The sequence below is a fragment of the Coloeus monedula genome (genome assembly GCF_965178545.1).
Source record: "Coloeus monedula genome assembly, chromosome: Z".
In the NCBI taxonomy this organism is placed as follows: Eukaryota; Metazoa; Chordata; class Aves; order Passeriformes; family Corvidae; genus Coloeus; species Coloeus monedula.
In genome coordinates this window covers 82,953,192-82,980,114 of record NC_138822.1, presented here as the reverse complement: position 1 = coordinate 82,980,114, position 26,923 = coordinate 82,953,192, and the positions used below count along the sequence as shown (strand labels likewise).

The 26,923-nt window shown below is 41.6% G+C and overlaps 1 protein-coding gene across 1 annotated transcript in view; it reads right to left on the bottom strand.

Annotated features, from left to right (window-relative positions):
* KATNAL2 (katanin catalytic subunit A1 like 2) overlaps positions 1 to 26,167 on the bottom strand; it is a gene marked incomplete at both ends in the record, with an annotated part of 28,530 nt that extends 2,363 nt beyond the window's left edge. Inside the window, 13 exons of the mRNA XM_082300950.1 lie at positions 4,879 to 4,989; positions 6,509 to 6,600; positions 8,688 to 8,806; positions 10,035 to 10,098; positions 10,653 to 10,751; positions 13,927 to 14,004; positions 14,789 to 14,887; positions 15,398 to 15,493; positions 16,467 to 16,590; positions 17,000 to 17,042; positions 19,079 to 19,245; positions 19,630 to 19,700; positions 26,117 to 26,167. Of these exons, the coding sequence (XP_082157076.1) occupies positions 4,879 to 4,989; positions 6,509 to 6,600; positions 8,688 to 8,806; positions 10,035 to 10,098; positions 10,653 to 10,751; positions 13,927 to 14,004; positions 14,789 to 14,887; positions 15,398 to 15,493; positions 16,467 to 16,590; positions 17,000 to 17,042; positions 19,079 to 19,245; positions 19,630 to 19,700; positions 26,117 to 26,167 (1,214 nt within the window). The remainder of the gene's footprint in view (positions 1 to 4,878; positions 4,990 to 6,508; positions 6,601 to 8,687; positions 8,807 to 10,034; positions 10,099 to 10,652; positions 10,752 to 13,926; positions 14,005 to 14,788; positions 14,888 to 15,397; positions 15,494 to 16,466; positions 16,591 to 16,999; positions 17,043 to 19,078; positions 19,246 to 19,629; positions 19,701 to 26,116) is intronic.
* Between the last annotated feature and the right edge of the window lie 756 nt (positions 26,168 to 26,923).

The window sequence follows — 26,923 nt, the reverse complement described above, 5'->3', positions numbered from 1 at the left end:
ATCTTTTGTCTAAAAAACGATAAGAAAAAGGTCCTGTACCAATCTTTCTTTACTGGCCCCACTCAGTCACAGACTCCTTATTCCAATTTAAAATATTATTTAGTCCTCATAGCTGGCAAGAAACTCTCACCTAGGGGAAACCCACTTCAAAGTTTCTTGTGCAGGCAGAAGAACAGAAGCCCTAAGCACTATTTCTACCTATGCTGGCTGAGTACAAGGAATCAGCTGCTGGAGGGTTCTATCTGCAACCTGGGACTGCAGAGACACTTAGATAAACCTGCCCCTATCTTTCCCAATTCCCTGGGTGAAATATTTTTCCCAGAAAAGTCAACATTAAAGCAACAAATAGAGTGCTTGTATGAAACCCCTTTTAGTTTACAGGGAGCTCAAAGCCAGCTCAAGATGGATTTGTAGCACAACACTAGAGCTGAACTTTGGTGACTTGTCCTTATTTTTTTTAATACCAAATGCTTTTTATGGCATAGCACATGATAAAAAAACCCCAAAAATGGGCTCCCAAACCCTCATACAGGTGCCTGCCAGACCTCAGCATGCCTGGCTGTCGGCTCAGCAGGAACAGAAGTGTCCCTCTCCCCAGAAACAATATCTTGGCTTGGGAAACCTTGTTCCACATGCACTAATCCAAGCAATGAACACAAAAATCAGAAAACCAGGAATCCAGAGGACAACAGGAATGCACTCAGATCCATCCTTGTGCTTCTTAGCAAGGCCTCAGAATTAAATACCAGAATTTGTTAAGCAACAGCTTAGTGATATAGTCGCTATAGTGATATTATTATTATTATTATTGATATTTTTAGGCTGTTTCAGGTGCTGTCCAGCGTTAAGTGCAACACCTCTTGCACAGGGTCCCACCGAGAACAGACAAAGAACCACACCAGTCTCCTTTCACCTTCCAAATGTATTTTTCAGCTCAAGTTCTTAAAATCACCTTGCTTGGCTGGAAAGAATTACTCTGGCTGACAACACTTTGCTGTTACTAATACCCATATTAACATCATCTATGTAAAGAGGGCAGAAGTTCTCAGGGTTTTAGAGGTGCCCACACAGGTACTCTAAAAAACCTTTGCAGAAGGACAGTCACAGCCAGTCTCTGCAAATAGCCTGGAAATCCTCCAAATGATGACATTTTCCATCACTCCTTCTGCTTCAGGTCCCCCCAAAGTCACAGTTTCATAAGCCTCCTTAGCCATGTTCTGTAAGTAAGTCTCCAAAGAAGTCTCTCTGCTCTGCCCAGAGAAGCCCTGCCACAGTTGCTCTGTGGCTGCTCCATACCTGAAGTGTTCAAGAACAGGTTGCTTGAACAACCTGGTCTAGTGAAAGGTGTCCCTGCCCGTGGCAGGAGAGTGGAACTAGATGTGCTCTAAAGTCCCTGCCAACCCAAACCTTTCTGTGATTCTGTGATTCTATGATTCTGTTTATCCAGAAGGTTACAGTGACCTGCTGGCTGAAGAGGGAAATACAGAAACAATGTTTTTGTTATCTGAAGTGTTTAGGTTGTTTGCTGAATTGTTTTTTGTCAGTGATCAAATGCAAGGTTAAGTGACATTAACCAGAGCAGAATACAAAGCCCTGAGCCAACCTAAATATTCTCTGAAACAATAGCCAATGGGAGTACTGAGAGATGCTCATGAAAAGATAAACAAAGCTTGACAGATCCATAAGATGGATGAATTTTTGTAATTAACGTTAGGAGGCACCACAGAATCACAGAATGGTTTGGGTTGAAAGGTAAGAATCTATTGGCCTGCACCAAAACTTCACCCACCCTGAGGGTAAGGATGAGAAGAAAACAGCACTACAATGAAAACTGAATTAAATGCCCTGATACATTAAGAAACATTCACTACATGATTAAGGATCTCTTTATTCCTTCACTAACGAGGCCTTTATTTTATTTAATTACATTCAATCATTTCAACAAGTAATTTGTCTAGAAACATCTTGCAGATGAGCAGCAGGAAGCAAGGCTGGGCAACAAGCACAGGCTGAAGAGGAAGATCAATAGCTGCAGTGGAGCTTAGGACAGTGTAAAGAGCTTTGTTTAGGCTTCTTTTCATTCTTCTAAAAGCAGCTTGGTACTATTTTTTTTCCCCTGATCAATAAATATCCATGTTAAACAAATCTCTTGAAATCCAGCTTAACAACAAATGTTTGCAAGAGCATAGGGCTGTGCTGTGAAGCCACAACTTAGGTAGCAGTAGGTATTTTGAAATTTTGTTATGAAATATTCCTGTGGAGATGAAGTCTGGGTCTGACAGTGGGGCTGAATGTCACCTAATGCTCATAAAAATAATCTGTAAATGTATAGTTGGGATCCTAAAAGAGGTTCAAAACCTGCTGACCTCTCTGGAGGCAGATAATCCCAAACTCCTCGAGGCTGGAGAACCTCAATGACGTGAAAGCTCAGGCTTTTCCCTCAAACACCTTTCTAAACATTTGCTCAGCCACTTCTTAGAGCATTTTCTCTGTGGTAGGCACATTTCTGCCACACACTCTAGTCAGTACACTCATGGGTTAGGTTTGCTTAAGAAAGAGCAAAATCCAACCTGCCCACAAGAAGGAAAGTCCAAAAGGAAGTTCTAAAGTCTCAGATATAAAACTCAGAAGTGAACACCTCAGCTGCCACCCTGGTCCCAACACAGATGGACAGCTTTGTTTCAGGGCAGGCCCCTCAAAACAGAAACCTTGTCATGGTGCATCAACCTTACAAAAAGGGCTGTCATTTTTGATGTTTCAAAGAAGCAATTTTGCAGAAATTAGAACTTCACTATTACAAAATGGTCAAAAATCAAATATGTAAAATATTCAAAACTGAATTCTGTTTATTTTACACAACTTCCCAGAAAGCTTACTGATTGTGTAAGGCAGACACGGGATAACAAAACACATGCAGAAATCTCTCTGCATGGATAATTATCTCACAGAACAATAACAATCTCACAGAACAGAGACCACAGAAAGGTGGAATGCACTGCACAGAGCTTCTTCTTCTTCTCAAAGGGCAATGATGTTGCAATGACATAAACATTTACAGTGTATTACTAACAGAGAAAAATGTATTAATACTGTATTAATTCTCTTTCAAACTTAACTGTCCACACAGAGGGCAGTTATTTTTTTCAGCATTTTCTTACACAATTGGAACATAATTAAATTGAATCCAGCGCAGTTCCTTTTATATAGATACTGTACCAAAATGGGGTGGATTTTGCACTGATTTAAATTCATGAGTTTGTCCAAGACATAAATTCCCCCAAACCAACACAGAAACTTTGCTATTATGGTTATAAAAAAAAGGCCGTGGTGGGTCTGTACTCACACTTTTGGTCCAGGGCAGGGACCAGCCTAATTTGTACAGCTAACTTCTACACAAATTCTAGGTGTTCACACAGCCATTCTCTCAGTTAAAAAGCTTGGAAGCCCTGGACAAGACAAGCTGGGCTTACCTGCCACATGGGACTGATTGAAAATACTACCTTTGAGCCTCAGTTCTCAGGCAAAAACTCCACTTCTGTTGTTTAATTCTATCTGCCTGTTCCCTGGACCTTTTTAGCCAGGCCTGCCAAGGAGAGGATCAGCTGACAAGAGGAACAAACATTACCACAGACTTTGTGAGAGAACATTTGGTGATATGCACAAATGTGCATTTGTATGTTCAAAATAACATATGCTCTAGGACTTAAGACTTTTTTATAAGTACTTAAAAGCAAGCAGCTGTGGTTACACACCCAGTGGCATTCAGACTCAGACACTCCCAACAGCCTGCTGATCACAACCCAGAGCCCTCCGGTCACACAGAGAGGCTTTTCCAACATTTGTCCCCATGGCAACTTTGTAAGATTCAGCCAAAAATCACTAATCTTGAAAAACAATCCACGAATGAAGCCTGCGGTTCTGTGGGTACAGAGCCCTCTCTGACTCCCAGCTGGTTTTCCGTGCCCTGCTCTGTGGCTGTCACACTGCAGGGCTGGGCAAATGTCACCTCACTAAACGAAGCACCTTCAAGTCAAATTTCAAGTTTTGCCACTTGAAATGCTGCTGAAATGCTGCTCACACAAGGTCACTCCTGGGAACACCTCCCACTGGGCTCCAGCAAACGACTCCCAGACCATGGCTTGAAGTTCCCTGGAAACAGGACTGCTGTCTTCTGCTTTTCTGACTCCAGGCTTGTGCTCCTCTACATGTGAGAGGGGAACAGACACACTTAGGTCCATGTGCCTTTAGGAACAGGGGTATCCAGAAAGATCTCAGTGCTATGAGGATCAGCAACTCCTCTCCTGAGCATCCACAGCTGTTACACTACAAATGTTACTTCCCTTCCTCGTGCTCTCCAGCTTGCCTTGTTCCCAATACACGTCCTGCCCAGTTTGAGAACCAACACAATTAAATTCCCCCGGTTCCAATTTTAAATTGTTTTTCCTTCTATACTAAATTGTGCTAAAGAAACTGAAGAATTTCGTCCCTCAACTTTTCAGAGTCACATTTGATACCAGTAAAATCCAACATTCCTATTTATGGAGTATCTTTCAAAGCACCAGATGTTTTAAGCACCTTATAGTTCCAAGCTGAAAACCCTTCTTAGCTTAAACATAGTAAATAACTTGCCTATAAAGTCAAATACTCCATTTTAAATATTAGCAGCTGGTACAACCAGCATATGTTGACTTTATTATGGATTATTCTCATGTGACACAAATAGCAAGAATTGAAGAGTTTAAAGTAAAAGCTCCAAATTAATCTTTAAATGCTTTAACCAAATATCAAGGCTTTTTCTGCAGAAGTCTAAATAAAATCTTTATCTGTGCTTAGAAGCTCATGAAAATGTATTCAAAATGTACTCTCTGGATCTCTTACCATGGCAGATTGGAAGCTGCTAAAACAAATACAAGATCATCAGATTGGGCCAAGCCATCCATCTGCACCAGTAATTCTGTTTTCATCCGCCGACTTCCTTCATGTTCACCACTACCAAGATTCAGAGAAATATTATTTGCTCAGTGCATTAAAGTAATCATCTTTATTTATACAGCGTCATTCACAGCAACTGAGCCCTTGTCACAGTTTTGCCCCAGTTCAAAGCATGATTAAGCTCCATTAGCTAACATCTAAGCATTAAAATCAAGCTTTCTAATGATTACTTAAATTGACTCTTTTCAATGCATTAAAGTGAGGAGAATTCATTATCACTGGATCCAAAGAAAATATTTATTTTTATTTTTTTCTTCATGCTAATCTCCATGCAAGACCAACATTTACTGGAAAAGAGCTAAGGCTCCAATTGATTGATTGATTGATCTATAGTAGGGAATTCTTGAAATGTGACAGTTGCCATTAAATAACTTGTACACCTACCTCTTCAGGGTAGCATTTTTCTGTGAGTGAATGTGAAGTGACCACAAGAAGAAAAACCTACTACTGAATTCAACATTTTGCAAAATGTTCTATCAAAAGAAAACAGAAAAATATGCCATACTGATACGAGCTTAGAAATGGGGCACAGACGACACAGAAAGGATCCTTCTTCAAGAAAGGAGAACTTAAGCAAAGTGCTAAGAATTCTGGCCCTGATACAGGTAATCTGTTTTGCAGAAAACCAGCTGGAACTCTTGGTTCCAGATGTGAAGCTCTTGGAAAGTCCTGGATCAAACCCAGGAAAAACATCAGGGCCTTAGATGGTAAGGGCTGAATTTCAGGTTTAATGACTTATTTCTGCAAAGGCATTCAAACATCAATGCCAAGTCAGTATTTAATAAGTACATGTAAAAATAAGTACAACATCTAGGATAAAAACCCTTATTAGAATATATAACCCAGTGATGTTAATGAGAGCTTTTAAAAGTACATATGAAGGAGAAATTTGGCACATTATTTGCATCTATTGAGTGAGAATGACTACAAATAGTATCTTTACAATAGGGCATATTCTATTTATAAGCAGCAGGCATGTAATATAAACATACAATACAATATAAATAAAGTGATCATGTAATTCACTGCATGTAAAATCCACTGTAATGGGTTCCTAATGGTTGTAACAGTATTTTTATATTTCTCCTGCTTCTTTCCCATTCCAAATCTTCTAAATGCGTTTTTAACTAAAAACTGTCTACATCTTGGATGAAAGTAACAACATCCTCCCACTCCTGCAATGGGAAGTCCTGACAATGCCACCAAAATCTGTCACCAACGAAAATGCCAGTCCACTGTGTACACTCCCTATTACTCTGCTATGCCAATGTTCAAAGTGTCACAAAATAAGCTGCCTCTAACTTACCTCTAACAGTTCACCTGTTGTTTCCCCCCCACCACTGCCTTTATTTCCATTTCAAATCCCTTTAAAGCACAGCACAACTGGTTGTAAACTCCTGCCTCTCCCTCCTTCTTGTTGCCCCTTGCTAATCCTCACACAACCTGTCTTGCTGCTGTGACTGACACAACCACTACACCTCTCTCTTTTAATCCCCAAAGTGGTCCCACCAGTTACCCAGGAGCAGTGCCTCTTTGACTCATAACTGACTCCAGCTCATCCAAGAAAATTGTGGAAGGAGCATGGTACCGGGCGAGCTCAAACAACACCTGTTCGGAGAGAAGAGTAAATGTGAAAGAGAAACTAACGCAAGAAGACACCAAAGGCATGGAAGATAAATTAACAGCACCCACATCCCAAAGGATATCTGCTGGCAAAAGGCTCTGAGTAGGCTGAGGGTCCCTGAGTCCTCTAAGATTCTGAGAGGTCTGTAAAGGAGATATAAAGAACACAGCCTTGTAATCCTGTCTTTATGTGTAAATCTTTCTGTCTAAATCCTATCAGAGTCCTCTGAAAATAATGGGATAGAAGAAAATGATCCAACAGAGGATTCAGGGAACTCCTAAATTGTTATTGAGACTAAACATGTGCCTTTTGTTGTTGCTCCATTTGTATGTTTTTTTAAAATAAGGATTTGAGGAAAAAAAATTGCAGGTCAGCTGAAGCACAATGAAAGAAAAAGGACTGATTCTTTTGATAAGAATCAAACACTCATTTTTTTTCCTGAACAAAACAAATACAAATTGCTTGAACAATCCATTAAAAAATGGACTATTAAGCTGAAACAAAAAATGTGGATCTGCTCTTTGGAGAACAAAGTTTCATCTAATTTTCTGTAGACATGGAGAGGCCTGTGTTAGGAGTAAGAACACACTGTCAGTTCTTCTTCAGTAAAATGCTTTTTTTGCTTTTTGGGTAAGTATCACTAACAATATATATTAGTCCAGCACTTTGAAATCTGAATACTTAAAAAAATAAAATATTAAAAGATACGTATTCTTTTCTTCACTGTAAGCATGAAACACCGGGTTTAAATTATGTGCCCAGAGTAACAAGTAGACCATGACCAGTATACAATTTTACCAGAAATATAATATATAACATATAATATATAAAATATATAAAATCACACAAATACAGTGTAGAACTGAGGAAAACAGGATGAGTGGATATGCCCCCAAATGACCATACACCCCATATATCCTTCCCCCAACTTCAGAAAACTCCTTTGCCAGCCTCATGTGATTTTAGGATATAAATTCACACAATACTTTTCTTAGAGCTCTCCCAATCCACAATCTTACTTCATTTTTTGATTCTGCCATTAGTTTAATTGAGGGTAAAATGCCACAAATTCAATATCAACGCAAATGCTGTGGCATGTTCAAAAACCATTTGGATGATGGTGGCAGAAACCAGACTGTCCCCACATACTCCTGCCAGAAAAGAAAATTCCAGGAAGCTAGTGAGGACAGACGTCAAGAGGATCAGTAAAAGAGGGAGGCAATGTCAGAAGAAAAATATGCTATTTTAAAGGACAAAGGAGGCAGGACTAGTGAGTGTGCTGTAGCCATTGCCTACATTTCAAGAGAGAATAATAATGCCTGGAATGCCATTTGCAGAGAACAGTTTGCTGTGGTTGTTTCCAAGAGCTCTGCATTTACTTAAAGTGCAGCTCAAGAGATGAGGATAAGGCAGGCTAAGGGCTTGTGGATTTCCACTGAGCTGGTAGATATTATAGAGAGATTCAGATGGGTAAGGATGCTACACCTGAACCCCTGAATATTTTTGTACCACAGCTGAACCATGCACACTTCTCACTAGGGTATATACAAAAATGGATTTACCCATTTACCACCAAACTACCTTCCTTGAAACAACATTACATCTGTATTTGACTGGAAGATCTTTGTGACTGGGAGTTCTTTGCCCATTTAGTGCCATGAAGAACAATAGAGAATTTGGGAATCTAAATAATATTTTGCAGGGCGCCTACGAGCCAACCCCTGCAAAATGGATGTGAAGTGCTCTGAATGGGTCACTAAGCACACACTGATTTGGAACTCTGACTGTCTGACTCCTAATCAGGCACTCAAAGATCTCTGCTGCCTTCAGAACATCTGCTCCATCTTACATTACAGAACTGAAGTCCCACAGCAAGAATCCATTATGAAACTTCTGCAGAAGTGATGTTATTCCTGCTTTCAGAACTAGGTATAAAAAAAGTCATGTTCTGTCCAAATCAGGAAAGATTATGAGTATCAGAGGAACACTTGTTTCCAGTTCTGTGCTGAACCCCAGTTCTTCAAGTGGGAACGTGATGTTAAAATATAACGAACAAGAGAATAATTCTTACCCGGACAAGTTTTTCTGAGTCACCCCTCCATTTGCTGACAATGGTGGATGCCGATATGTTGAAAAAGGTTGTATTGCATTCTGTGGCAACAGCCTTAGCAAGCAGAGTTTTTCCAGTACCTACAAATAACAGTGTTTGAGAAATTCACTCTCCAAAGGAATGCAACGCAAACATTTGAATAAACTCCCCTCATTCTGCTACCAGTTGGGAAAAAACAGTAAAAACCACATAGAATGGTTTGGGTTGAAAGGGACCTTTAAATGGCATTGAGTCCAATACCCTGCCATGGGCAGGGACATCTTCCACCATTCCACATTGCTCAGAGCCCTGTCCAACCTGGCCTTGGAGACTCCTAGAGATCCAGGGGCAGCCACAGCTGCTCTGGGCACCCTGGGCCAGGGCCTCACCCGCCCTCCCAGACAGCAATTCCTTCCCAATATCCCATCCAGCCCTGCCCTCTGGCACTGGGAAGCCATTCCCTGGGTCCTGTCCCTCCGTGCCTTGTCCCCAGTCCCTGTGCAGCTCTCCTGGAGCCCCTTGAGGCCCTGCCAGGGGCTCTGAGCTCTCCCTGGAGCCTTCTCTTGTGCAGCTGAACACCCCCAGGCTGGCTGCAGAGCAGAGGGGCTCCAGCCCTTGGAATATATTGTGGCCCTTTCAGGATTGTCTGGAGAAACTCAGGTAATACAGAACTGCAAATTGCATTCTCCAAATCCTGAAGTAGTGCATGCTGAAGTGGTCAGATGCCTTCTGTGGCAGGAACATCAAAACATTCAAAGGAACAAAAGGAACACTGCAGAGACAGGCTTTGCAACTTGACTCGGGTGGTTCTTGTGCCCTCTGTCCCCTTCTAGCCACATCTCTGTGTCAAAGTGGAGCAGAAGGAGCAGGGAAGCTGCACTGACAAGGAAAACACCCAGCTGGCAGAAGGCAAAGCTTCCATCCCATTCCCAAAACAACCCCTAAAAGCAGAAGAAAGGAAGGACATTTTTCACTAAGGAGGTAAGTCCATGGCAGATTTATTGACGTATCATAGGATTAGGTTCATGCCAAACTTGATTAAAATGGTCCAAGCTGAGTGAAAACAAAGGTCTGGGTTTTCACTCCCCTGAATTGTTAGTGTAAGTACTGTGTCTGGAAGATTTGAGTATAAAAATAGCCAAAGCTCAGGACAAGGGCCAGGTTTGAGTGTCAGAGATGGACATAACCATCCAACAGTCTCTCCTTTTAATTTATGTACAGAACACATCCTTTTTTTTCAATCTCATCTAATTAACAGCAATGATTTATTCGTGGGACAAAACAAGAAGCAGTGACAAACACAAAGATGTGGTAAAAAGCCCTCCATACCTGGTGGTCCATACAGCAATAAACCTTTCCAAGGGGACAGAATGCCAGTAAACAGCTCTGGATACTGCAGAAACAGAAATGTAATTCAGGGATTAAAAATGTATCATCTAAATCAAACTGCACGGATTGCACCTTCACTGCTCCTACCACATTCAAGAAACATAAGAAATTTGAAGACAGGCATAAAACTGCACCAAAACAATGTGACATGTACAATCTGAGTACTGAGATAAAACACTATTTAACATTTGAAATCTGTTTTCAGTGGTTTTTCTTTTTTTTTTTCAAATGAAATTGATGTGATATTCTCTTCTGTAAGTCATTTTTCATGGAATTAATGTAGGCCAAATCCAGCACTCCTTACAATGCCAAAGGTGCCAAAGAATTGTACCTAACTCTTACAATCTTAATAGCGAAAGGTAATCCTATAGGAGAATGCCTGTGTTGTTCTAGAGGGAACAGGAGTAGTTCTGACAGGAAACAGGAACACCAACAGCTCTAACATGAATGGCCTACAAAAGCACAGAAATAGTGAGAACTCTAAAACACCACTGTAATTACAAGGAAACAAGCTAGCAAGCCCAGCACTGGGTTTCTCAAACCTATTTAGCACCTTACCTTTATGGGGTAAACAACTGCTTCCTTGACCAGCCTTTTAGCTGCATCCAATCCTATAATATCATCCCACTTCACGTTCGGCTTATGGAGATAAATGTCCTGCAACACACATCACATCTTGTTAGCAAAACTCCTTCTGCACTACGATAATGACCTCTGGCAAAGTAAAAGGATCGACTCAGCGATAAAATAAGAGTGCTGTTAAGTGATACGGGCTGTATTATTTAACCCTAGGTACCAGGGATCTCCCAGGAGGGAGGCATACACAGCAATCATTTCCCCTCCACTTCCCCTCCAGGCCCGAGTTTCCCTGATGTATTCCTGCCAAATGTACATGCTGAGCTCAGCATATAAAAATATATGATAATATAACATAAATGTGTATCTTCCTCAGATCTGTTTCCTGTGAGTTCGATTTAGTAACCAACAAACATATCAAGAGCGATCGTGATATGAAGGTTTGCCAACCCTAATATTTTGTATCTATTGCTGCAAGTACTGGATGTTTAAAAAAAGAAGTAAAAGGAATAATAGGGATGTGTTGGTTCAAGTTTACACCCATCCATGGACTTCAATAATTCAAATTACATCTTAGTCTTTGAGTTGAAACACCTTTTGACATTCACTCTTCAGTGAATTTCTCTTTTCTCTTTTTTAAACATGCTTATTCTGTAGTCACAAGTTCCACAGCTCACTCATGTGCAACATGAAAATACTTTGGTTTTTTTTAAACTTGATGCTCAGTAACTTTATGGTTGCACCTACCACTTATTACCTATTATAATGTTATTACCTCTTACTTATATTATTACTCGTGCTGTAAGTAACAGTGAAAAATTGCTATTTACTGCACACTAAGCAAGATTTTACATGCTGCAAGAAAAGCTGTGAGAAACTGCAACAGGAAGAAATTTTTCCCCTAAGCATCTATCAAACAATAGACGGTAATTAGTCTATGCCCTGAAGCACTCAATAAATTAATTTCATTTAATTCATCAAACTTTCCAAATCTTCTATGAATCTTTCCATTTGCCTTCATAATATTTTGTGGCTCTGTGTTCCAGGGGCTAATTGTTCTGCAAAAAATATCATATCCTCAGTACAAATAATTGGGATAAATTCTGCTCTCCAACAAAAATAGTGCGTACAGACTGAAGAAAAATTACATGGTTGTATCCAAGGGGAAAAGATGATTTAATACAATTAGAAAAAATTATTTATATAGAGTAGATTACACTTTCCCTTTCTATTAACAGTGAATTAAGATGAACCAGATTTCTGCTATTAAGTAGAGACTTCCACAGTTGTTTCCAAATTAAATTAGATCGTGTTATGAAATAGATATCACATGCTATTTATTTTTATTGATTTATACAGTGTTGATTACCATAGCAACTAGGAACATACCATAATGGAGCACAATTCAAAAAACATACCATAACAAAGGGAAAGCAATTTTTTATTGCTTTGTTAGTGTAGCAGCAAGAACAGCATTATTTTAAAGGTCTACCATAAATTAAAGACCAGACAGGAATTGAAACAGATGAGGATTTTCTTACTTTAAGGCTGGAAATTTCCTAAGACATTTCTTAAGTTCTACTAAACAATAAATGCAAGACTTGCAGACCAAGAATTTGGGCCGTACACAGCTATAAAAATCTGTAAGCTAAAGTCTTCCAGGCTTTTTAGAAAGATGATTAGAAGCAGGTTTACCCAAGCTGATACCACTTGTGATGTTTATATGCAGAAAGTCACAACATTACCAACACATTCATGGTGCCATGAATCCTTTGGGATGAGTGACTCATCCACAGGTGGTGGATGCTAAGCATCTACCTGTGCTGTACCCACAGATCCCCAGCAGCACAGAGCCTCTTTGTTAGACTGCACCTCAGCCCAGGAGTGAAATGAAATGCTGCTGACAATGCTGTGGTTCCCTCCAGGGGTCAAGCTGTACATCCTGGAAGAATCCCCAAGCCTGCCCTGGGATATGGTCTATCATTGATGCTGATCCAGCAGTGCTGGTATGAGGGCACTGCTTCCAGAGCCTACAATTGCAGCATCTCTCAACTGCACCACGTAAGAGTGCACAGGGAGTGCAAATCGTGCAGGCAGCACAAAGCAAGGCACAGGACAAGGATTAGGCCAGTGGCCCCTGGGCTGTCCCAGCCATGGTGTGGCCACAGCCCCAGGGCAGGGCCCGTCCCCTGTGCCGGCACTGCTGAGGCACCTCCAGTGCTGGGGACAGCTCTGGGCCCCTCAGGACAAGAGAGACATGGAGGGGCTGGAGCGTGTCCAGGGCAGGGAACGGAGCTGGGAAGGGGCTGGAGCCCCAGGAGCGGCTGAGGGAGCTGGAAAGGGGCTCAGGCTGGAGCAAAGGAGGCTCAGGGGGGACCTTGTGGCTCTGCACAAGCCCCTGACAGGAGGGGGCAGCCGGGGGGGTCGGGCTCTGCTCGCAGGGAACAGGGACAGGAGGAGAGGGAACAGCCTTGAGCTGGGCCAGGGGAGGGTAAGGTTGGATATTAAGGAAAATTTCTTCACTCAAGGAGCTGTCCAGCCCTGTCCCAGCTGCCCAGGGCAGTGTTGGAGTCCCCATTCCTGCAGGGGTTTAAAAGCCGTGTGGATGTGGCACCTGGGGACATGGGTCAGTGGTGGCCTTGGCAGTGCTGGGGGAATGGTTTGACCTGATGACCTTAGGTGGCTTTTCCAACCTAAATGATTCTCTGATTCTAAACCAAGCTGGAATATCAGGATTTAATAATAATTTTGGTAGATGCCATCTAGTAGATACATTCAGAATCCAGATACTGCTGTGATACTGGCACACCATCCACACTGACTACAGCCCTAGGCCTTGAATGGAAACTTCAACCAAAGGGTGGAATCAAGGTTTCTCCCACCATCTGATCACAGCTAGATAAAACATTAGATAATAGTTGGTATTAGCTAACATATTTAAATTTCTCTTTTCAGTGAAGTATTGTACATTTTTTGTAGCACTAAGAGCAAAGAGGAAAGCCATGACAGTCTCCCCAGCATGATTAAATTACCTGTTCCCTATTAGAAAGGAATGGCCTTAATTATTTCCTCCCACTGTGTATCAGAAAGAAACATCACTACATGTAAAGAAATTACTTGTTGGGGAGCTACGTGGAGAAAAAAATAACTTGCACATTCAGGAATAAGCACTATCAGTGACAGCAGAAAGAAACAAATAGCATTCCCAGTTGATAATCAACATCTCTCTACAAATGACATGGAGATCTGCTCTTACTTTGCTTACAACCATTGCAAGTTCCCTCATCTCACCAGTCATGCCAATAAAAGCACTAAGTGGTTTCAATAATCGTTCCTGAAAGAGAAAAACATAAGTTTTTGTCAGACTGCAAGGATTTTTAGAAAACTATTAAATATTTTTTAAAAAACTGATACATCATAGTAATATCAACTTTTAAAGCTGCAGAAATATGGGTAATAATAAAAATTTTGAAGTAAACAATATTTGCAGTAAGTCATCTTTTCCTCTGACAGAATCTAACTTGAATCAACATTAAAATGAGCAGCTTTCTTATTGCACTTATAGTCCTAAATATGCCCTACATACATTAAGAGCAGGGAAAAATGTAACTGTAGGTCACAGATTTGTGACATTTTCTTTTTGGATAGTTTCTTCCAGTGTAGCAGCTGCCAGGCAGATGAGCACCATGTACGCTGGATGCACTCTCTGAGAAGTTCTGGCTTGTGTCTGGACCATTAACACAGAATTTATCTCAACCATCTAAACTCTGGTGTTGTCTCAGCTGAGGCGAATGCTAGAGACATACTGATTTGAAAGGAACCAGAATTTCACCCCCAGAAGTTCTGCAGGTGTCTGCAATTATTTTCTTTTTTTTTCATCATAAGGTATCCTTTTTATTTGTTGCCTGCTTTCACGACCAGAGTAAACAACTGTCATCAAATTAGACCACTATCAAGTGTGACTGTCCCTTCAAGGAGGAAATACACCTCTCAGAAATCTAAGCCCTTTTTTAGCACTTGGGAACAAAACCAGCATTGTTGCAGTATTTTATTTTGTTCCTGGCTATGCAAAACTCAAGTTCATACTGACTGGATGGAAATATGAACAGAAAACTTACTGATGGGTCTGGATCATAATTAAGGCTGTCCAAGGGAATTCCATCTGGTGACACTCTGACAGCATCCTGAATCATCTTGTGGAAGTCAATTATTTGGCCCTAAAGGAGAAAAAAATGCTACAGTAGACTTTACCACAATGGTACCACTACTCTTAAAAATACACTGGACCAAATTTTGCTTGCAATTACAGCAGTGGGTTTCCTTACTGCATATTCAGTCCTAATTGTGGCAAAAATTGACACAAAACCCATGGTAGCAATGGGGACAGAACACACAACTCAGTCAATTCAACAATTTAACTGCAGAGCCTTTCATCACCTCATTCAGGAATTCAAAATTTATCTTCAACCATAGTTATTTACCACTGGGTTTTTAAAAAAGAAATATTCCTCCCTGAGTATGTTTTAAATAGTATTTCATGCAAAAAGTGCCTCATATGCAAAGAATTATTACCCAAATTATAAAACTGACCCTTCAGCTGACTATACAGAAACATTTTATATAAAAATAGACAGAAAACCCTACCATTTGATATTTTTGAAAACCTTTGTGGGTTTTTTCCTACATTCATATTTCTCTGATAAACCACACACCAGGCTTCCACCAACCTTTCTTGGGTGAGAGCTGTCCACTCCAGTTTTGCTGATTCCTGAGATGCTTAAGCCAAAGTCAGATTGATCTAGAGTATCTGCACCATCACTATTCTAAAGAAAAATGCATTTTTAAACAGATGTGTTGCTAAGTAGATGAATTGAAGATATTACATTATAGGTATCATCCCATCTCTTCATATAGGCCTAGATGAAGTTCCAAGAGTAATACCAATCATTCAAACACCACTGTACATTTAGTTAGACTTCACCTGACTGGTGACAGCAGTGAAAGCCACGGCTCTGGAGCTCAGCAGAGAAGTTATTCCATGTACAGAGCAGAAAACTGCATTTTACATAAGAAGCAATACTTATGAACAGTGGAAATGACAGGCCAAGTACAAGGCACAGCATGTCAACTCAGAAATGAGGAGCTATTTTAGGATTATGTATTCACTTCACAGCAGTTACTGCTGTAAAATCCAAAAGGTAATGTTTTGGGGTATTTTTAGGGGTAACAACAGAGTTGAGTTCCTCTTGGTGCAGAATTATAGCCAAGCCCATAAAAAAAATCTGCAGTAGACCCAGGGCTTGCCCACCAACCAACCTGCTGTTCCTGCTTCACCCTCTGTAAAGGGATGATAATAAAGTAGATTTCACAGCAATCTTACCAAAATGAGACTCTCAGACACGAGCATTACAGAGCCAAATGACTCCCCCAGTCTCAAACAACTTATGCACTGTGAAGATGCTTACAACTGATACCAGGCTTTCTTCTTTACTTCTTTGTTTGGCTTTCTGGCACTAAAAGATGAATATATTGGTATTAATGGAAAAACCCTGATTGCTTTCAGTGTACGTTGAATTATATACCTCCTTTCCCTCTAATTTTTGCCTGTGACTGCCCCCCAACTCACAGCCAGAAATTCTCTTGAAGTCTTGCACCCTTAAATGACATAATCAGTAAAACCCATTAGTTGCACAAATATTAATCGTGTTACTCCCAACCTCTTGCTGCCTATAGACTCCCCAGATAAAATCACATTAATTTCAGCTGTACTGCTGCCAAGATAAAACTTGTTTAAACCTGTCTGGGGCTCCCCTTGGTGGAGGATTTAGGTTCTGTTGTACTCCCAGGTGAAGTTTTTGACACTGCTCGTTGCACTGTCTGTTGTTTGACCTTTGGTACATTCTGAAAAGAACTTGCTGTCCTAGAATAAAGAAAAACAATACAAGACTTCCAAAATTTCTCCTTTTTCTTCAAAATACCAAAAGATTAAAAACCAGAGCTGTCAAATAAAGCACTTCTGGGCTAACTTTGCTTCCACTGAAGTTATGGCATTAATTTCAATCACAGCAGAGTTCAATGCTTGCTTTTTTCAAACACGCCCCACCGCTTTATCCACACTGCAGAAGCTCTGTAAATTGTCTGCTTCTCCATTTGAGAAATGAGTCTCTAGTTTCCTCTAACACATACAGAAAAAATGCTCCACACAGTCAGAAGCATGGCTCTAGGCTTTGCTACTCCCCTGGTATTACAACATTATTTTAACCATTGTGCATATTGCTTTTACTGGGAAAATTTTTTGCCCATAAAAATAGCCCACACATTTCTCTTACCTTTTTGCTCTTCCCCCACTTCTCAGCTGTTGTTTATTTTCTGCTGTGGCAAAATTAATATTAAAATGGAAAATAATTAAGGATATAAAAAAGGGCAATTTGAACCTTTTTTTTCCCCTTTAAAAATATTTTAAGCACACATTAATGACCTTGGAAATAATAACGCATAAACGGGAACAGTGTGAGTAAAAGCACTGCAAGCTTGCAAAAAACTTATTGAAAACAAACTGGTGTTGGTGAGAGTAGTTTTGCTTTAAGCATGTTACATTTTAGCTCATTCAGTCTTTGGTTTCTCTGCTTACATTTTAAAACCAGTATCATGTTCATGGTAAAATGGACGCTACCCAAAATTAGATTAAGTACAATAATTTAATATATCACACAGAATGCTTATTTAATGCTAATAATTTTTTTCATTGCTGAATTGGGAAATATGAATTTGCCTTGCTCCTCTGAAGAGGAATCATGTTCAACATAACAAGACAGAATAAATGCCACATTGCAATGCTGGTTGTCAAACTATATTATCTTTTGCATTTATACGATTTGAAACAATTTCTGTCAAAATATAGCTTTTTTTCACAAAATGTCAAACTCTCAAAGCCCAGATGTGAACTCATAAAGCCAAGGGTTTGTATGCTACTAGCATGCCCCTGGTTGTTCCAAAACACGTCCCCTTTCAGTGTTCTCTGTAAAATGCTCTTCCACTCATGATTCTCACACACTTGCCTAAAATAATCCTTCCCAAACAGCTCTTTTCCTGAAGGAGCTTGGCAGCATGCTGTCTTTAGGGGCAGCAGAGCTCATGGAGAAGCCTGTAATCTTGTGGGTGTATCTACAATGCTTCCAACTGGAATTCAGCATGGAAACGACCAGCTTGTTTCTGTAGGACTTGCCAAGAGTGTTGCAAAGAATTCAGTAGGAAGGAGCACCACACCAAGGATTTTGTTTAGATATACGAGTCTGGCCATGCACACAATTTAGGGCAAACTTCACGCAGGAGAAGAAGAGGCTTACGCTTCAGGGAAAAAGGACGATGCCTCCCTGCCAGCATGGTCACAAATCTGAGCTTAGGTAATAGCAGAGTACTCCATGCCTGAGAAGCTTTACTGACCAAAAAGAGAATAATGAGAGCTTTCAAGTGTCCAAGAATGACTTTTTGGGGTTTTTTTTTCACTCAGGTCATGGATTCAGTCTTGACTACTGCTCAGTTTGACTACGATGTGAAAAAATTCTTTGTAATACATTTTCATTCTTGATTCATAACAAGTCCTTTTTGTTTTATCCTGCAGGGTTGTTCTTCCTCTTTGTGGTAACACCAATCCATACGTTGTAGATGTACATGCCCTTTTTCATGCAAATAATCACTAAACCCTGTAAGTTGGAAGACACCTCTAAGACCATCGAGTCCAATCACTCCCCTAGGCCTGAAATGACCACCACTGACCCACATCCCTGAGTGCCACATCCAAGTATTTTTTGAACACTTTCAGGGATGTTCCTCCACCACTTCCTTGGGCAGCCTGTGCCAAGGTTTGACAACCCTTTCCATGAAGAAATTTTTCCTAATGTCTAATCCAAACCTATATCCTTCAAGCTCTTCATCAGTTATTCTCACATAGTTGTTCTTATGGCTTCTCCAAGTTACATTTTGTGCTCAAGTGCAAACCCATTCAGGCTCTCAGGGTCATAACAGTATGCTCACATTCTGATTTGCCTTATTCTGTATCATTCATTTACCATTCTCTCCCCATGAGAGGAAAGTGGATAAATATATCTTTGCCATAATGCTTTGTGCTTAGCTGACATTTTCCAATACCAATGTAGCTTTTAAAAGACAGAAAAATGCCACCTTCTAGTTTCCTTTATATAAAGAAAGAAGGAAAAGCAGAAGGTCTCAAAGCCGCATGTCTCAATTGTGGTGCCTTATGTGCTAGAACTACAGATCTGTAATTGTAAGAGCTGGAACATTAAATGCTGATACATATGACAAGGGCTGTAAGCACAGCAGGGAAATATTTAAGATTTTGCTTTAGACTTTGGAAACCAAAGCTTTCTTTTTGGAACAGAGCCACATACCGGTGTCCAGGACCTTTTTGGTAATTTTAGGATACTTTTGAAATTTTACAAAATAGTAGCTTTCATATTCCATCAAAATTGTCTCAAGATCAATGTTGTCACAAACTTCAAAGCCACGTAAACCCAATTTTGTCTCTTGCTCCAGAGCGTTTGCAGCATCAACATATCTGGTAATTAAAAAAAACCAAAACAAACAAAGATTAAAACCTCTGATTTCTGAGAGAAGAAGCAAACAATGGCACTAGTAAGTTTATGGTATCTTTAACCTGTCCACAACCCTATTTTTATAAAAGTATAAACTCTATTTTAAAAAAAACTTTGCTGGTTGATCTAAGGTATTTTTAAACTATACAGGGCATTTTTGTTCCAGAAACTGAAACAATTTAGCAAAGCAAACTGTGAGGATATGTAATAGTCGTTTACCACTTTCTCACATCAACCCAAAGACCCACACTGTCCCTTTCAGCCAACAGAGGACAGAAAGATGCAGTACAGCAGGTCAGATACACACAATCCCACAAGGGTGAAGCACTATTATTTAAAAAACATACCCTTCCTCAATTAAATAATGCAAAATTAGAATGAGGAGATTTTTCCGACGAGCTTCTGTTCGCATCTCCGCCTGTGAATTAAGACAGAACTCTAGATCAAATGTAATATTCTCTTTATTGCTGTAAACAGCATCTAAATGTAGCCTCTGGAAACAAACAAATTAAGACAACAGCATGTAAGAACTGTAAAACAACTCACTGTTAATAAACACAAGGAAAGTGGTTTTCAATCTAATTTTTCTTACACATTATCAGGGCTACTGGATGGGTAGAAACATTTTGCTAGAGAAGAGAAAATTACTTTAAGGCTGAACAAATAACTTACTTCCCTTACTATGGTTATGGCTCCCAACATGTTCAGGCTGCTGTGAATTTCAGGGTGGGACTCTTGCAGACCTCAATGCTTCATGGGCTGTACAAGGAAACCTCGTGCTCCATCCTGGCTGTGTCCTTCCCTTGCAACCAGAAACCTGTTCTCTGAGTGCCTGGAGAAGGAGGGCTGGAGAACAGGTCTGGGATCTGCATGACTCTACTACAAAGACCAGCTGTAACACTTGCTGACACCTCCCATTTCATAGGCCTTGATATATAAACACGACAAATAAAACGCAGACACTGGAAGTATTAGTGGATTGGGGTAACACGAAACTTGCACAATTTTAACACAGGAGTGACCAAAATCAGGTGTCAACACATAGAAATTTCAATATGGAGTCAGTCCCATGGACTTCTTGGCACAGACTGGAGAAGCCAAATTCATTCACAAACGGTTCAGCAATAAAAACAAGGCAGCATAAAACATTTTTGTCTTCATTCAGTGAAGCTTCATCTGAGAGAGTATCAGATGCAATATCAAGCAGAGGAACAGGGGCAGTGGAAACAGAAATCATGCAAGATGCTGGAATAAAGCCTTACTCTGATGAAATATGCCATATATGCTCAGTGTCTGCAGAAAACTCACGAGATTTTAGGGTCATAACAGAAGTTGCTACAATGAGAGCTCTAGAAATCAGCACGTTGCCTTTGGTCTGCCTCGCTGGGACTCGAAATTGTGACCACAGAAAAGGCACGTATGGCCAAACACACACTTAGGCAAATTAATGATTTCCCTTCTCTTTCAGGCTGGGAGGCATTGGGAGTTGGACTCGATGATCCTCATGGGTCCTCTCCAGCTTGAGATATTCTGTCTTTCCTATGATTCTGTGATTACTTATGAGGACCCAGTGTGAACATGAAAAAGTGGCACTTACTCAATGAACAGGGAAAGAGCAGCAATTTCTGTTGCTTGCACAGCACACAAATATCCCTGATCACACTGCACAGTAAAGCTACACAGGCTGCTACTTCTTGATTCATTCTTGACTCCCCCAGTTTCCCTCCCTTCTATCCCAATGGAGCAGAGCCTGCATCCACCCCCAAGAAAAAGCCCAGCCCAAGAGTGCTGCCTGTAGGTAAGAAACACACGGATCTCTGTCCTTTTCATACTGCCAACAGAGCCCCACCATCTGTATCCAAAGGCTTGTGCTGCTCTCTGCCTGTGCCTGGCACACGGAGATGCCAAGGAACTACTACTGACCAAGGCTGATGTTTTTAAATCCCACAAGATGTGCAAAAGAAATATACACACAGAAAGACTATTTTTCTATTCTTTCCAGTCACTTGGAAGAGAGAGCAATCATTACAGCAAACTGTTGATACTAGAGAATCATTTATTCCAAAAATCAAAGGTATTTTTTGGGTGGTGCAAAACCAATTTACCTCTTTATGAACTATTCCTTTACTAGGTAAGACCTATCTGCTGTGTCTGCTCTGTCCACAGCACTGGGTATCACATGGTATTTCAACTGCTAATTTCAACACTTGTTATAGGACCATCAGCTACTGTTTTATTTTAAAATAAAACCTGCCAGCCTGTAAAAAGTACTGTGTAGATCAGAGAAAAGGTATCGCAGTACAGCAGGTATTTCCTGGGACGTTTGCTTCAGTCGTGGGGCCATCTAGTGTCACGACTAAGGAAGAGCTGGGATTTGCTCTTAACGTCTCCAGCAGAGTCAAAGCATATTTGCAATTCACATATTGCAAAAAAAGATTCGTAGAATCTTCATTCTGGCCTTCTAGAATGAAGGCTAAACCTGGCTGGGGAAAAGTGAAGAAACCATAACCCCTTTCTACCTTTACTACCCTAGATACCCTCTTGAGAGTACTTCCAAAAGGAAGTTACAGTACCATTTCAGTGGCGGTACAAAGACAGTTTTTCTGAACCATTTTGGGGAGAAAAGAGTGCTGTTTAAATGTTTCATAGATCAGTAACTCCTGAATGAAGCAGATTGGTTCCTGGGAGGTGCTACAAGAAATGAACCAATTCTGAGAACTGCTATGAGCAAAGAGAGAACACACACACCCTGAGATGAAAGGGTCTTTTCCTTCTAAATTTTTTGAGATGCTGGTGGTTGAAAAAAAGATTTTGAATTGTGGCCCTTTTAGCATTTCTCCTGGATGACCTGAATCTTCCAAAACACATCTGGACGTGCAAGAAGGAAGCTGGAGTCATCACTTGCTGAGAATCCCACCTGTACATCCTTCAAAATGCAACTGCTCCTAAGGTTTATGCTGAGGAAGATTAACTGTTGTGTTTGCTAACATATCAAAGGGCAAGGTTACAGCTACCACTGAATATTTAAAACACAGTATGCAAACACAGTGGCTGCCCCAGAAGACAAACACACCAAGTGTTTCATGTAATAAACATGGATATTCTGACAAGAGAGGAATTGCCTCTTCCTGATGGACTGACAGGGTTCATGATCCATGCTTGGAACTTTCCTTGAAAAGAATTTGTGTTCTGGCGTGTCATCTGCTGCTGTTCATCCCCCTGGATTATTTCTGCTATCCCTAAAGCATTTTAAGTTCTAGTATAAATAGTGATACAGTGATTGGCAGCATCTCAAATGATTTAAGTACAGACTTGATTCGGATGTAGGATAACATTGTGTCTGCATGTGAGCCACCTACTTCAACCTTGACATGCCAGTATTGTTCTGGTTGTGCTGACCAAGCAGAAGGAAAAATTAACCTTTACATCCCAAAAGAGTCCCATCTAAAAATGAGAAGAGTTTAGACTGAGAGGTTAATTCTGTCTTTAACGTATGTTAATCAGAATGCAAACAGCAATGGCTGATTTTGAAAAGTCAGACATGTGTCCAAAGAAAATTAACAAAGCTGTAAATCAGTTGACCCACTGACAATGACTTGCATTAGGTTGGACCTGAAAAACAAAACAAAGGTATCTCTGGTAGCCCAGTTCTGTGAGGTTTTTATAAAACAACGAAAAATCAAGGCTCTTTTAACATGCAACTTTTACCAAGGTATGAATCTGGTGAACCAGTGGCACACAGATCATTGCCTGACCAGTCCCACCAATCCCTTTCCTGCATTTCACCCGTCTGATTTTATCACATACTCTTTCCATGAGGCAGATGAACCTCTGTCTGTATAAATGCCACCAGCAGCTTTATCTGTTCCCTTAAAACAGCTCTCTGCCCACCCTTGTCTGCTGTCCTGAACTCCAGTTTATCCTCTAGGGACTGACCCACTGCACTTATGTCCACAAAATTGTGCCTGCCACAGTACAGGCAGATACTAACACTGCTCAGGGCTTCTGCTGTGCTTAGAGAGGAAATGGCAAATCTTACACAGCATGAAAAAAAAACAGGAGTACTTACTAGTGCAAAGTTACTTAAAATTCAGTTTAGCTTTATAGTGATTTAGCCTTCCTGTTTAATTAGTATTTAGAATTGCATGTTGTTTATAGCCACTGGTATTTCAATAGATGTTTAAATGTTTAAAGTTTAATAAGCTTCCATTCTTAAAAGAACAGAAAAATGTAGGTAATTAAATTTTCAATTACTATAGGGGATTTTGGTGTCCATGAAATTAATAAAACCTTAAGGCACTTAAATGTGATCTTGTTTTAAAAACGAAATAGTTGGGTGCTTAACTAATTAGCTTCAACACTTATAGTGTTATTTTATTTATTTCTAGCCTAACAAAAGAGTGGCACATATTCCTTTTCTTTGAGTCATTTTAAATTAAACTCTAATAGAGTTTGCATCTTTAGGTGCAATTGTTTGTTTAGTCATTTCCACACCTTTTACTAAAATGCATTTATACTATAAATCAACCAAGCCTCTTGTGTAATTTCCTGAAATTAATGGACCTAATAAAAGATTAATTTAACGCAGTAACGTTTCATTATCATTTGACCCTCTATATTCTGCATGAATATGTTTGTTAGGATGAGAAATAGAGAGTTTCAAGAGTAAATCATGGTCTGAGGAGCTTGGGAATAAGAGCTATTCTGCTTTAGTGTAGGCACTCTAAGTACATCCAACTGGGGCAGCCAGGATGCATTCAGAGGGATCTCAGATTAGGAATTCAGACAAGAGGAAACCAGAGAGCTGTAAAATCACACAGGGAAAGCACTGATTGTAATACACATGCACAACCCTCTCCCTCTTTGTCTCTGGGATCACAGGATGCTGACAGTATGGGGTTCCTCAAGATGAAGCTGGCACCATGTGCCAGGACAGATAGGCTTGATGGGCTCACCTAGTTTTCCTCCTCCCTCCACCACCCTGTATTCCCACAGCTTTCACTTCCCCATAGCCCTTTGGATATTTGCAGCCTTGACAGGCTTTTCAGAAGGCTGAATGTTCAGTTCTTGTCTGGCTTGTTGACCGTACTTTTTGAGAAACACAAGCAGAGAATGGAACTGGTGAGTTTTAAACAATGTATAACTTGGCTGCATTGAATAGAATTTCCCAGGACAAAGAAAGGGCGCTTTGCCCTCTTCTCTCTTCCAGATTATACAAGGCTGCTACAAACAATAAAGTTGCCAAAGTTTTTCAAGGCTTATAATGAGCTTTCATAATTAAAGACATACAGCAAGCTCACCATAGAACTTATGACTGGGAACAAGAATCCAAAAACCCTCTTGGCAGCTTCAAGTGGTTCTTCAAGTCACTAGTTTTAAGAAAAGTCTCCAAACTTCTGCTCCTCTGTGAAACACAAATTACTCCCTCTTCTCTATACCCAAAATATAGACTGTTATCTTCAAATCCATCCTGCCAAAAGGCTATGGAGAAGCCAGTTTACCAAAAGCACATCAAACCAAACCCTGTGACACAGCTAACAGGGAAGAGCTCTTGCCCTCTAGTTCCCAATCCCACAAATGTTTCTGCATTTAGTAGCCAGCACCATCCTTGGGATGAGGGCCATGCAAATCCCCACTGGTGAGGTTAAAAATCAGGTCCCCTTTTCTCCTCTCCTCCTCCTGCATGTTAATGCTGTTTCAATACCATGCCTTCAGGCTCCATTCTCAATGGCTGAGACCTGAATCCACTTTAGGGCTCAGAGAGAGACTGTGCTGGAGGATCCCACTCCTAGGTAAATATAGCTATCCTACTAACACTTTCTGAGGAGAGAAAACTCGTGGACAGGCACCAATCTCTTCTCTCTCTGGTGACCAGTGACAGGACCTAAGGCAACTTCGTGGAACTGGGTCAGGGGAGGTTTAGGCTGGTCATCAAGAAAAGGTTCTTCCCCCAGAGGGTGGTCAGGCATTCAACAGGCTCCCCAGGGAATGGGCAGTGGGCATGGCCCCAAAGCTGCCAGAGTTCAGGAAGTGTTTTGACAATGCCCTCAAAAGCATGGTATGAGTTTCAGGGCTATGCTGTGCAAGGCCAAGAGTTACGACATGATGATCCTTGTGGGTACCTTCCAGCCCAGCACATTCTATGATTCTACAAGAGGTTGATACAATACCTAAAGCTCAGTCTCAGGGCTCCTCCCAAAACTCCTCTTTTGTGGAGAATCCTGTACTTTTCATTCTCAAGTGGGAAGAGTGATTGGTGTACGTATGCATGCACAGCCCCCCTAGCCTTAAGGAAAAGGCTTTTAGCATCCCTGCAGCCTCTCTCACTCCGGTATAATTTAACCAGCAGATGGAAGCAAAAGAACAGGTTACGAAATTCAAAATCCTGCGGGTTTTGGGCTTTCTGGACAAGAACCATAGAATCATCGAATCACACGATGGTTTGGGCTGGGATTGACTTTAAGACCATCCAGTTCCAAGCCCCTGCCATGGGCGGGGACACCTTCCACGAGCCCAGGTTGCTCCAAGCCCCGTCCAGCGTTGACTGGAACACTTCCAGGGATGGGGCAGTATAGCTGTGGCTTTTTGAAACAAGAAGCAGGGGAGGAAGGAATACGGATTGTCTCCTTTGGCCGTGCCTGCTGCTCCAGAACCGTTCAGAAAGGGGCTGTGCGGGATCCACCCCCGCCCCTGCCCATCATGCCCAGCCCCATCCCCGCCGCCATGACAATCCCAACCCCGACGCGCATGCGCAGAGCGCCCCGCCCCCCCCGTTGACATGGCAACCGCGACGCGCAACCGCGACGCGGAGCCGCCCGCCCCGCCGGTTCTCACCGCTTCTCTCGCCTGGCGGGTGGTTCTCAGCGCCTGGCAGAAGAGCTCCATGGCGGCAGGGGATACCGCCGGGAATTCTACCGGGAACGCCGCCCGGAATAACACACCGAGCGCCCGGACCCGCACGCCGCCGACCCCCGCGAGGGACAGGCGCGCCCCGCCTCCCCGGCGCAGCCAATCGGAACGTCGGAAGGTGAAAGATTGACTGACGATCTGCCCAATGATGAGTAGAGCAGGGTGGGCGGAAGGCGGCGCTGGCCAATGGGCGCCGGGCTCGCCTGGGTGGCGCGGAGTGGGGGGCGGTTGGGTAGGGGGCTCGGGCTGAGGGGATTCAGTGGTCTGGCCCCGAAACAATCCAGAACGACCCAAACCAACCCCAGACAAGCCAAACCAACCCAAACCATGCCAATCCAACCCAACCCAACCCAACCCCACCCCAAGCAAGCCAAATCAAGCCACAGTAACCCGAATCGGCACAGCCCAGCTCACTCCACTGCTAAACATGCCCAGCTCTCCCACACAGCTAAGCTGTGCCTGAGAAGCAACAGAGTGCAGTCTACCCCTCACATCAAGTGGGCAATAAAATGGAGACCACCACTGTGAGGGAACATAGGGCTGTGAGAAGCGCTCTTTTTGGAGTACAACTCAGCTGCCTGGTTGCTGCAGCCTCCTGGGTTCAGCGTGTGAATTACTGGAGGGGTGAACTGTGCCTTTTGGACATGGTCCAGCTTCAGTCCAGCTGGAGGAGAATCTATGATCCTGCAAGACAAAACCTAAAACTCAGTCTCAGGACCCCTCCCCAGACTC